Here is a 12,992-nt window from a genome sequence, read left to right on the forward strand (position 1 = left end):
CTGATTTCCGATCTTGGCTCAGTTCAGAAGGAAAAAGGGGAACAATACATTCCTGGCAGAAATAATGTGGCCTGTTTGGGGGCACACCAATCCATTCAAGCATTCAGGGATAATCCTCCCTGTTTGTGAAGTTTTTTGTTTTTTGTTTTTTTTTTTGTTTTTTTTTTTTTTTTTAATACCCTAAAAACATCCCTCCATATCACTTCCCTTTAAGGGCTTCTGGACATAGGAGATGTGTCCACAACCAAGTAAGTCACACCAAAGGTCCAGAGTTGCCAGGGAAAATCATGACTGGGAATGTTCTGGTTTCAGAAATCTAGGACAAGTCGTCTCAGCAGATACCTCCTAAGTACTGGAGGCAATGCCTGGATCCAAGCATCCAGATTTCAACAGATGAAAATGATTTCAGAAGAGCTGACCCAGTGGCTTGTTCTCTACACTGTGTCACTGAAAGGCCCTGTAAAATATGAAGACAAACCTAAAAATGGCGATTTTTAACTGTACAAAAAAAAAAAAAGACATAAAAATATTCCCTGCATTGAAAAAAGAACATTTGTAAACATCTCCTTTAAGTCACTGGAGAACCCTCAAGCCTGTCTATTGTGTCTTCCCAATGTCCTGCAATTCTCTTGTTCAGCTTCCCTCTGTGGGCATCAATCCACCTTCTTCTTTATACAATTTGCACTTTGAGGCTGGCGTGGTTTGATTGGCAGGAAAAGGATTATCAGCAGACTTGCGATGTGTAAGAAAAAGAACATAGACCTAGAAGTAAAAACACAAGAATTGCCTTTCAAAGATGGACATAAACAGAAAGCATATAACATACATGATGGCATCATCTTCAGTGGGGCAAGAGGAGGCATTGTGCTCTGTTGGGAAATTTAAGTACTTTTCCTTTACAGCTCCATTCCTCCCCACCCAGCTGTAGAACTCCTGTGCTCTCAAGATTGATCAAACAAGGTTGTTCTCATAACTTTCCGGTGTGCAGTGCCCCTGCCTTGACCCCAGGTGTGGATGGTGCATGATTTTCTCCTATGCTTAGCCCATCCCCTGGCTTGGGTACTACTCTCTGTAATAAATGGCACTTCTTGTGGTGGTGTGTTAAGTGTTTCAATCCCAACACCCTCCGTCAGCTTGGTACAGTGCTCTATAGCAGCAGTAACAATCATTTGCAATGACTCAGGCTAGCCATGTACTCCTCATTTTGTTAAGTAAGCAGGGGTACCAAGGATAGTTGAAACCACATAGCTGGATGAGGCATGATGGACAGATACAGCACTGCCCCTTTGACATAATCAGACCAAGAGAATTAGCTGTGTGAAACCAGACATTTCTGCTGTTCAAAAGGTGAGGATGGCAGAGCTCATGAAGCCCTCTCTGTCCTCTAGTCACAAGCACAGGCACATCTCTCAAGACTGGAGAGTTCTGGTCTACCTTAGGAACTGCAAGGATCCTGATTTTAAAAACAAAAACAACAACAACAACAAAAACACTTTCATTTTGCTGTGGGGAGACTTGCAAAGAATTGCCACAGTACACATGTAGTCAGAGGACAACTTTAGGAGTCAGTTCTCTCCTAGCATGGGTTCCTGGGATCAAAGTCAGGTTGTCAGGCTTGCACACCACGAGCTTTTAGTGGCTGGGCCATTTCACTGATCCACGATTTGTATTTTGAAAACTCCATTTAGAGCTTGAAAATAATTTCCATCCAAACTAATGAGAAGCAAATTTTACTTTTGACAAATGCTGACTGCCATTGGCACGGTGCAAATACCAGGTAAACGCTGGGCACAACCTTTTAATAAATACATGTAACTAGAAATTGTTTTTGTTAGCATAACTATTCCAGATCTACTGGAAATGCTAAACTAATACTTTAGTCAGCTCCCTCAACCCCATTTTCTTGTGATTTTACTCTCTCTGTCTCTCTCCCTATCTCTGTCTCTCCCCACCTCTCTCTTCTTATGCCCCTTCTCTTGATGGAAAGGACTGAAACTCAGGTTTTGGGTATGTTGGGCAAGCACTCCGTCACTGAGCTGTATCCCCAACCACTCCAATGTTCTCTAAATAGTAAAAGAAAAACAGTTAAAAGACAAGGGATCCGTAACTGATGCAAGGAACATTCCTCAGTAATAACAAGGCTAAATAACTCAGATCTACCCTAAGCTGCTCCACCTTCAGCAAGAGGAATGGTTCCCTAAAAATGCTTATAGGGTAGTCAAGGGCACTGATGTATCTTCACCCATCTTTTCCTTAAACACCAACTGAAAAGATGGATGAAGCCCAGGGCCAGGGAACAGCTTAGTGGTAGAGTTGGTGGAGCACTTGTCACGTGTGGGGCTCTGGCTTCCATTCTCAGCACTTAGAAAGGAAAAAAAAAAAAATGCCAAAAAGTACTAAACTTGGATTTTCACAAAAAAAAAAAAAAACAAAAACAAAAACAAAAAAAAAAAAAAAAAAAAAAACCAATTTCTGCCCTGTCCCCTGGGAGAAGAGCAACAGGAAAAGCACAGTGGTCCTTTGGTACCAATAGGGCATCAGTCCCAGGGCACTTGCTTATGCCCAAATCTCCAGACACTCCATTTCCTTTATACAGCAATACAATGCTTACATCAAGTCTATACAAGCCTCCTCTATGCTTTTAACCACCTGAAGTATACTCAGAAAACCGAATTCATTGTAAATGGCCAGAGGAAAATTTCAAGTGGAAAGTTCTGTACATGTTCCACCATAGGCCCAGATTCCTCTGGACTCAACCTCTGGACTAGCCCTGTCTTGAAGCAGAATGGCTGCAATGACCTACAGAAGACCCTGATGTGCAGTAATGATGGTGTATAAACAGAACAACACAACAGAAATGATAAGGGGATGTTTATACTCCCTCATTGGATACTAATGTTTCCCTGAGATTCCAATCACTTCCCCTTCCATGCTCAGGATACTAGATATACAAAACTAACTGTAGTTTTGTTTTTCAGTGGTGAAACCAACAGGCACATCACTGATGGTCTGGTAAATAATCCCAATAAATTAACTGACTCACCCATCTAAACTTGAGGAGTCTTTCTTTAATCTATACCTTGTTTTTTACCTGGGGTGCAGGTGTTTCTTTATGTTTTTCAAAAAAAAAAATCATGAGAGAGACATCAGTATGACACAGTGTCTTAAAAATATTCTCAGCCTATGGATCAGAGGGTATTATGAACAGCTATTTAAACAACAAGGAGTAGCAATCGATAGTTGAACTTAGTGAATAAAGAACACAGACTAAAGGGGGCCTCTCAAGAAAATCCCTGGGCATAGACTGGATTCTCAGAGGTCATAGGCAGGGCTATAGTAAACCACAACTTTAAAGCAAACACAACTAAGACACTTTGTCCTTCCACTTTGCCCCTTTTCCTGTGGGACATGGGGCAATTATGTTAACTTAAATCCAAATACACAATCAAGAAAAGAAAATTTTATTCTCCTAATAAAGTTTAGTGACCTTTTCTGACAGTTCATATCTCCTCCAAAACTTTGTGGAATGTTCCATCTTACAATTATAGCAAGTGTCAAATCAGATATCATCTATTGAGCACACTCAATACTTATTTTGGTACTCTAGGTATAAAAGGTGTCTGTTCTCAAAGAGCTGGCTATTTATAAAAGCTACTTACAAATGCTAGCCTTTGTGTGTGTGTATGTGTGTGTGTGTGTTGCTTATGTGTGCATCTGTGTGTAAAAGCCAATGGACCAGCTCAGTTGGTCTTTAGAAACACTATCCACTTCCCTTTAAGGTCAGGTCTTTCATTGATTAGCCTGACACTCTCCAATTAGGCTTGGCTGGCTAGACAGCAAGCCCCAGAGATCCTCCTGTCTCTGACTCCTCAGCTCTGGGATTACCAATGTGCTGCCACATCCAGCTTCTTATGCGGGTGCTGGGGATCTGAAGAACATTTTGGCATCACACATGAGACACAGTTTTCCCAGCTGGTTTTTGGTCTTGCTTTGGTCCAGTATTTCCTCACTATGCTCCCTTCCATATGTTTTGGAATGGTAATATAGATCCTGTGCCATTATATGTTGGAAGTATGTAATTTGTTTTTTGATTTTATAAGGGAATTATAGTTAAAAGATTGCATGACTCCCAGAAGAGACTTTGAACTAAGTGCATTTTGTATTATAATATTGTTACAAGTTTATTGGTGTTAGGCAGTGTAATGTGGTGGTTTGAATGTAATTGGCCCCATAAGCTCATAGAGAATGGCACTATTAGGAGCTGTGGCCTTGTTGGAGTAAGTATGGCCTTATTGGAGGAAGTGTGTCACTGTGGGGTAGACTTTGAGGTCTCTCATGCTCAAGTGACACAGTGACACAGTTTATTTCCTGATGCCTGAAGATCTTCTCAGCTCCTTCTCCAGCACCATGTCTGTCTGCATGCTGCGATGTCCTGCCATGATGGTAATGGATTAAACCTATGAAACTGTAAGCCAGACCCAATTAAATGTTTTCTTGTATAAGAGTTGTGATGACCATGATGTCTCTTCACAGCAATAGAAACCCTAACTAAGACAAGATCAGACTCAGGTCCTCAACTTTCAACCTGCTGAGCAATCCCAGGCCAAATTCTAACATCCTTAGATATTGAGTCAAAAAAGCATTGTTTAATAATGAGTGAGTGTATGAATACTGGGCTTTCAAATAATTTCATAGGTCTCTTTTTTCTTTTCTCATTTTTTGGTAAATTTTATGAGAACAGCCTCATGTTGTAGAATGTTATTTTAAGATGTGTTACATTTGCTTGTGCTGTGGAACATTTCTTTAATGATGCAAAGATGTGTTGCGTTCTTTTATGTTGCATGTGTTTAACTCTGTGAAGCTATGTTACTTTGCCTGTCTAAAACGCCTGATTGGGCTAATAAGGAGCTAAACAGCCAACAATAAAGCAGGAGAGAGGAAGGTGGGGCTGGCAGACAGAGAGAATAAATAGGAGGAGAATTTGTGAGAAGATCAAGAATCAGGAAAGGACCGAGGAGTAAGAGAAGGAGGAGGACTTCAGGAGTCAGCCACCCAGCTACAGAGCAAGCCACAGAGTAAAAAGTAAAAAGTCTCTGTGAGTTTGAGGCCAGCCTGGTCTACAGAGCTAGTTCCAGCCTCCAAAGCTATAGAAACCCTGTCTTGAAAAAACCAAAATAAATAAATAAATAAAAAGTTAAAAAGACGGTACGCAGAAATAGAGGAAGATAAAAGCCCAGAGGCAAAAGGTAGATGGGATAATTTAAGAAAAGCTGGGTAGAAACAAACCAAGCTAAGGGCAGGCATTCATTAAGTAAGAATAAGCCTCTTTAGGAACTGGGTGGTAGGACTTCCGGAAAGCAAGAGTAAAAGCTAATGATAGAGACCATTGAGAAATGAATTTGTACATAGCTGTCCTTCACTGCTGGCTGCTGAACTTAACCCCAAACAAGCTATAGATCTGCAAGGCAACTACTGTCCCCTCCTCTAAATGGTCACAGCATTTGAATTTCTTTTTACTCGATTAAGTGGCTCTCTTTAGAGTGAGTCAGAACTAGAGAAAGTGCTGGCTGTGCAAGCGTAAGGACCTGAGCTTAGATCCCCAGCATACATATTAAAAAAAAAAAAAAAAAAAAAAAAAAAAAGCTGGGGATTTGGTTATGTCCATATGTACCTGTAATCCCAATACTGGTGCAGAGTTTGGGGCTGGGGGAGGGATGCAGGGGCAGAGTCATAATGATCACCTAATCACCTGGACTAGGCTTAGCCAAAATATGACCAGGAGAATAGGCTGAGAAAATTCTACATGCGCTCTGGATGCAGTGTTAAATCTATTCTGTCTGAAAGCTGATCTTCCAAAATGTTCAGGCTTCAGAATGAGGACATTCAGGGGCAGCTCCGTCTCACAGTTTAGGAGAAAAAAAGAGGCAGGGACTGGGAAGCAGCCAGAGAGATTTTGGTTCCTTTAGTTCAAAGCATCAACATGTCTACACAACACTGCTGGGCTCCATTCTGTGAGCATCAACAACGGCATTGTTCATTTCTATGTCAACCTTTATAACTGGAGTATGTTTTTTAAAAAAAGAACCCAGAGTCCAGTTGTAGAGAGGGAGGAGTGATGAGCAAAGGGGTCAAGACCAGGCTAGGGAAACCTACAAAAACTCCTGACCTGAACAAGGAAGAGATCATGGACCCCAGTCTGACAGTTGGGAAACAAGTATAAGACTGAACCAGGTCCCTTGAACATGGATGTCAGTTTGGGGGGCTTGGGCAGTCTATGGGGCCTTTGGTAGTGGAACAATATTTATCCCTAGTGCACAAATGGGCTTTGAGAGCCCATTCCCTATGAAGGGATACTCTCTCAGCCTAGACGGGGTTAGGGGGCTAGGTCCTGCCCCAAATGATGCTACAGACTTTGATGATCCCTCATGGGAGGCCCCACCCTCCCTGGGGAGTGGGCAGGGGCTGGGATGAGAGGATGGTGGGGGGAAGGGAGAGGGAACTGGGATTGGTATGTAAAATACGATTGTTTCTAATTTAAATAACATTAACCTTGGAGCTGGGGAGATGCTGAATCAAGTGCTCACTCATCACATGAGCATGAGGACCTGAGTCTGATCCTCAGAACACCTGTTAAAAAGCTAAGTATGTGCTTGTTTATTACATGCCTGTCATCCCAGTGCTAGACAAGTGGAGATAGGAGGATTCCTAGGACTCACTGGCCCGCCAGGCTGGCCTATTCCATAAGCTCTGGGCCAAATGGCAGCCTCTGGCCACCAAATACACTGACACAGATACAGACACACACACACACACACACACACACACACACACACACACACACACACCCTCATGCACACACACAAAAGTTAATCTGGAAATCCACTAAATAATGCATGTTAGCATTCACGGTGTAGAGGTACTGGTCTGTGGCCTTTCATGCTCCTCACTCAGTTCCCACACCCATTCCTAAGAGGGCTGGGTTGAGGTGTTCTTGGCCTCCTTTTACAGGGAAATTATAGTTTCAAGGTCAAAGGCTCATACACTCCACAGTTGGAAAAAAAAATTAAACATGATCATGAAATATAAAATTACATTAATTTGGAGCATAAACTTTCAAATACAAGGCCTGACGGACCTTTTCCTAAAATCTCTGATGCCCACCCTTGGTTCCCATATCCTCCGCCATCATGCACATCTAGGAATATAAATTCCCATGCACACTCACCAGCTTCACATCTCAGCAAAACGCAGAGTGCTTCTGCAGGCTGTGCAAGTCAGCTAATGAGCAGCAACGCCCTAGCACCTCCCCTCAGCCTGTCTGTGTCTCACCTCTCCAGCACACCTCAATCCCTAGGAAAAGGAGCAAGGGCAGGGCATTCTCCCTTTGAGTTTGGGGGAGCATATTTACATGTTCTTTTTTCACCTTTTGTATGCTACAAGATCTCTCAGCCCAGGTGTAAACCCAGGATCCTCCTGACTACTTCCCAAGTGCTGGGATCACAGGTGTGCCACTACCTTGCCGGAAGAATCCTCTGAGTTTGTTCTCTGTATCTATCCCTTCTAAATGCACAGCCACAAGAGCCCTTTCACAACATTAGAGATGACTGAAGAGGTTCTTGTCAACCATCATCACAGGTATTGGAGCTCATGCTGGTAACTTTGGGACAGCCATCTCCTCTTAAAACTTGTACAGGCATTTTCACAGGCAAGTCATAGTTAGCAATCCTTGATACAACTCTGAAGTCAAAAGAAGACAAATGTCCTAGCCATCAACTGTAGGCCTCACCTGAGAACACTGGAAACTTACTTGTATAAACTGATGGTTGGCTCAACGGCCAACATGACAAAGGGCGCTGCTGTGTAAGAGACAGCCAACTGAGTGGCGGCCCAGGTAACCACGTCATAAGCAACCTTTCGAGCTTTGGAAGAAAGGAAGTGATGTCTGTAGTTGTTCCTCACCTGTAAACCAAGAAGGCAGAAGTAGGAGGCCGGAGTGAAAACTGAAATGACTTCCACTCAATCACATAAAGAAAGGGGACTACAGGAACACAGGCCGAAGAGCATATGCCACCATCTGAGTTTCATTTTCACCCCAAACCCCACTATAGCTTTTCACAGTACATGTATGTACGCATGCATATATGTGCATATATATTTATATTATATATAATTATATATTTACATATATATCCCTTTTTTTACCATCTCCCCCCCCCAAAAAAAAAAACAGTTTATGAACTTGCACAGAGCTGGGGGTGGTGGCACACGCCTTTAATTCCAGCACTTGGGAGGCACAAGCAGGAGGATCTCTGTGAGTTCAAGTGCAGCCAAGTTCCAGGGCAACCAGGGCTCCACAGAGAAAAACCCTGGAAAAACAAACAGAAAAGCAGGAAGGGAGGAAGGGAGGAAGGAAAGAAGGAGGAAGGGAGGGAAGGAGAGAGGGAGGGAGGGAGGGAGGGAGGGAGGGAGGAAGGAAGGAAGGAAAGAAAGAAAGAAAAAAAGAACTTGGCACAGAGCCTTCCAAAGCCTTTTCTATTTATATATTCTTAATGGCACTGGTGAATTTTTGTTTTTTAACTGGTTTGATGTTTTATTTGTTTGGTTATTTGGTTCTGGTGTAATCTGTTGTAGACTTTTTGCCATGTCCACAAATATAAAAATATAAATCTTCTACATAATTTAAGGTAATTAGAGGAGAGTTAGCTTGTCTGCCTGTCCCCCCCCCCACTTTTTTTTTTTTTTTTTTTTTTTGCTGTTACAGTTTTGTGGCGCATACTCTTACTGATAAGTCTCTGTGTTGCTCCCTGTTTCCATGATTACAAGAGTACAAGATCAACTATACTGAAACTATAACCAACTGCTAATTACTAAGTGCTTACTATGTACAGTCTTTGTGCTAATACTTTACTCGGACCATGTCTGTTGAGTCTTCTAGCAAGTCACCAGCACTGCTGGATGAAGACAAGACCTTTCTTAGGCTGAGATGTGCTCAGTCGGTAGTTACTACGATGCACAAAACTCTGCACTTCATGCTTCTTAAAACTGGGCACAATAGCATAGGCCCATGATCCTAGTACTCCAGAGGTCCGGACGTGGAGGCAGGAGGATCAGAACTTCAGAGTCAGTTTTTGGACACATAGGGAGTTCCAGGATAGCCTGAGCTATCAAATTAACAGTAAATCAAAACAAAGACTCAAACAACAACAATGATATCTTTTCCTCCACTCTCACTGCCTCAGAACAGAATCTGGGAGGTCCATCCATTCAGAAATGCTGGGAAGCAGGTGTGAAATGTTAATAGCTAAGCAGCTAACCTCCAGAAGCCTAAGTCTTCAAGACTGCTGAGTTCATTCTCTTGCTAGAAAAAAACCTGGAAGCTCAGTTCCATCAGTTCCCCTTTCTAACCGCTACCTCACTTGTGAAAACTGTTCACAAGGCTGCAATAGACAAGATCTACATAAATCAAAGCCTGTGCCAGAAGAGGCCACTGGGGTACAGATATTTTAAGGCCCAACACTCTGAATACATCAACAAGCAAAGCGCTGACCTTTATTTCGTAGTTTGTTCTAGCCATCTGTTCTTTAGTTTTGTTTCAGGGCCTGAAGAACAAATAAAAGGCCTTTCCTGCTTCTTCTCGTGTTCAAATAGGTATTTAATATTTTTAAAATTAGCATGAATAGCAATTTTCTACCTTGTTCACATGGGAAATTTAATATGCTTCATCTAAGTAAAACAGGCACCTTCAGAGGAGAGCTCATCTTGTCCACTGTGATATCTGGACATCTACACACTGACTGGCATGTGACAGGGATGCTGAAACATTCATAGAAAAGTGCAGGGAAGAATGAGTAAATAGCAAGAGATTGGAAGATAACCCAATTGTGAACTGAATATCCAGAAGCCACTTTATAAAAGGGAAAAAAAAAAAAAAAAAAAGCCAGGCATCGTGGCATCCATTTGTCATCCTGGCACCAGGGATGTGGAAGACCCTGAGGCTCATTAGCAGTCAAACTAGCCTGCTTTGAGTTCCAGGCCAGCAAGAGATCCTGTCTCAAAAAAAAAAAAAAAAAAAAAAAAAAAAATAGAGGGTGCTAACTGAGAAACAACACCCAAGGCTATCTTCTGTTCTATACACACATACAAATGCACAAATGCACCTACAAACACACCAGCCCCAACACACACACACACACACACACACACACACACACACACAATACAAAATGAACCAATAGCAAAATTTACATATAGTACAACTAAAGTTATTGGAGCCTGAAATAAGAAAGGCCATAATCATGATCAAAGAACAAAATTAAATCACATATAAAACTCTACACTTAACACAGTAATTTTATTCTTTGACTGTATCAGACACAGGAGGTTAGATCCCTCTCCAATAGATGCAGTTCCTAAGGCTATCACCTCACTGACCTCTCAGATACATGGTGAATTACTTCTAGGCTTACTATAATCTATAATGACACAAGAAATTAAACAGGATATAAGCAAACTAAACATGATTATCTGCACATGTACATTCAGTTTTTAATGATTAAAAATGTGTCCCTTTCTCAAGGGAGTAATTTGTTGCTTATAAAATTCTTGTTTTATTCTCTGCAAGTGAATTAGTTAACCACTTTTGCAATGGCAAGTCCATATACACTGAAGTATTTCTGTAATAAGAAAATGTTTTATACATTACTTGATTTTTCCAAATATCATTCCAAGAAAACAAAACAAAACAAAAATATTCCAGAGAGAAACTTTATCACTCTGTATCAAAATCCCAACAACCCAAATCTTCAACTCACCACCACTTAAAACAGAACAACATGCAAGCACGCACGCACGCATGGGCACCACAGATTACTAGAGAAAAAGAGCCAACAGCTGAAGGAAGCTTACCGCTCTTGCTGCCAATGTGACAGGGACTCCAGTTAAGAATGTAAAGTAGTATCCAGGGTAAATGCCATGCCACAGAGCAGACAGGACAAAGGTGAACACGGTAGGGTACCAGGGAACCCGCTCATAGCACACACTGTAAAGACAGCAAGAACCAGCAAACCCCCAGTGAAAACACTTCTTGCCTCCACCTGCATCTCTTTGGGACAGACCACACTGAAGTCTCAGATCCATTCTGAGAGATGCCTGCCTGACTCTTAGCAGGAGCTTGCAATGACATGCAGGCAGCCTGTGCTTCTCTGGTATCCTGGAGCACTATCAGAAACACAGCTCCTGGCCCTGCTATAAATTTTAGCCTCATTAGACTAGATGGTCTGGACCCCATCACATGGTCTACTATAACAAAGGTCTTAGTAGTCTTGTTCAACTCAACACAAGTTCTTGGCTTACAGAAACAGGCTCCCCAAAGGGCAAATCCACTAGAGGTAGTAATATGAGTGTCAATGGCATTAAAATGCCTGGCCTCCAGATAAGCATCCGTAGAAATTATCTTCATTTAGCCAACATTAATTTATCTTTCCAACCAGACCCCTATGTCACCTGACTAATCAACATGACAACCCCTTTTATCTTTCTGGTAGGAACTCTAGTGAGAAATTAGCGTGGCAATTAGAGGACCTGCTCAGAGCCCATCAGATTTTAAATCAAGATGGAGGTTGAGTAGCTCTTACCCCAAATGCCTGCGACAAGAAGCCTTTTCAATTTTGAATTTTTTTTTTCAGTGTTCAGAGTGTTTACATATACATGAGCTATCTTGGGGTTGAGAGCCAAGTCTAAAACACAAGCTCATTTTCGTTTTGCATACACCTTACACACACAGCTAGAATGAAGCATCACTCAATAGTCTAGTATCTGTGTTCTCATTGCCATCTCTCACATGAGGTCAGATGGGGAATTTTCCTCATAGGATATCATGTTAGTTCCAAAGTCTTCAGTTATGGGGACACTTGAGGTCTCATGTTTTTGGACATGAGATAATCAATGTGGGAATTATACTGTGAGAAGCTAGGAAAAAAAAGTCAGTTGGTTCCCTGAAGATCTTTGGCTCTTCTTGAGCCAAAATTAAAATAAGTGATAGGATGTGAAAGGAGGCTTTTTCCCCAGAACTCGGGCTAGGCATTGTCAATTTCCAGTCTTCAGTGGCCCCAATAGAAAATGCAACAGTAAATTCAAGCAGTTATCAAGAACCCACCACTGATGGTTCAAAGTACCTGGGTTTTGTTGTTGTTTTCAAGACAGGGATTCTCTCTGTAGCCCTGGCTACCCTAGAGTTCAATGTAGATCAGGCAGACCTCAAACTCAGAGATCTTCCTGCCTCAGCTTCCCAAGTGCTGGGATTAAAGGTGTGCACCGCCACTGAACAGCCAAAGGTGTAACTGATTTACACCTTGATTCAGGGCTTTGTCTCCCTCTCATTAGAGGAAAACAAATACAACTGGGAAGAAAAACACAGGCTTGAAACTCTGTTTTCAGTAAGACTTCCCTTTGACATGAGGACTAGGCATGTGCTTTTTAAATTTTTTCTTAGTTCTTTGTATCTTTTTGCATGAGTGAAATATTTCATTATCAATCATCTTAGGCTGTGCACTCCTAATGGAAACTGTATGACTCTAGGCATGCTGGGACTACTCAGCATAAAGAAATAAAGGCTGCTGTTAAAATTGCTAGCAACATTAATTAAAAACTATCATGTTCATATCAGAATTTAAAGACTGTTGGAACGGGTAGTTTTCAGAGAGCATTGCATTAGCTTTATTTGAAGAATTACTACATTGTGTCTCCTTTGTTTCAATAGTTTTAAAGATTTATTATTATATATGCATCTGAATGGGGATTTGTACACATGAATGAATGTGCCTTGGAGGCCAGAAGCAGGCACTGGATCCCTCATAGCTGGAGTTACAGGTGGTTGAAACAATGCATACAGGTGATAGGAACTGAACTTGGTTCCTCTGCAAGAGCAGTCCACACTTAATCACCCAGCCACCTCCTCAGCGTTTAATTTGTGAAAGACACTTTTCATCAAAAGC

At 41.8% G+C, this 12,992-nt stretch overlaps 1 protein-coding gene across 1 annotated transcript in view; it reads right to left on the bottom strand.

Annotated features, from left to right (window-relative positions):
* Positions 1 to 259: 259 nt before the first annotated feature.
* Mboat1 (membrane bound O-acyltransferase domain containing 1) overlaps positions 260 to 12,992 on the bottom strand; it is a 94,441-nt gene continuing 81,708 nt past the window's right edge. Inside the window, exons 11-13 of the mRNA XM_051194499.1 lie at positions 10,906 to 11,038; positions 7,808 to 7,959; positions 260 to 762 (exon numbers count right to left, since the gene is read on the bottom strand). Of these exons, the coding sequence (XP_051050456.1) occupies positions 654 to 762; positions 7,808 to 7,959; positions 10,906 to 11,038 (394 nt within the window). The 3' untranslated portion in view covers positions 260 to 653. The remainder of the gene's footprint in view (positions 763 to 7,807; positions 7,960 to 10,905; positions 11,039 to 12,992) is intronic.

Source organism: Phodopus roborovskii, unplaced genomic scaffold (assembly GCF_943737965.1).
Source record: "Phodopus roborovskii unplaced genomic scaffold, PHOROB, whole genome shotgun sequence".
Lineage (NCBI taxonomy): Eukaryota > Metazoa > Chordata > Mammalia > Rodentia > Cricetidae > Phodopus > Phodopus roborovskii.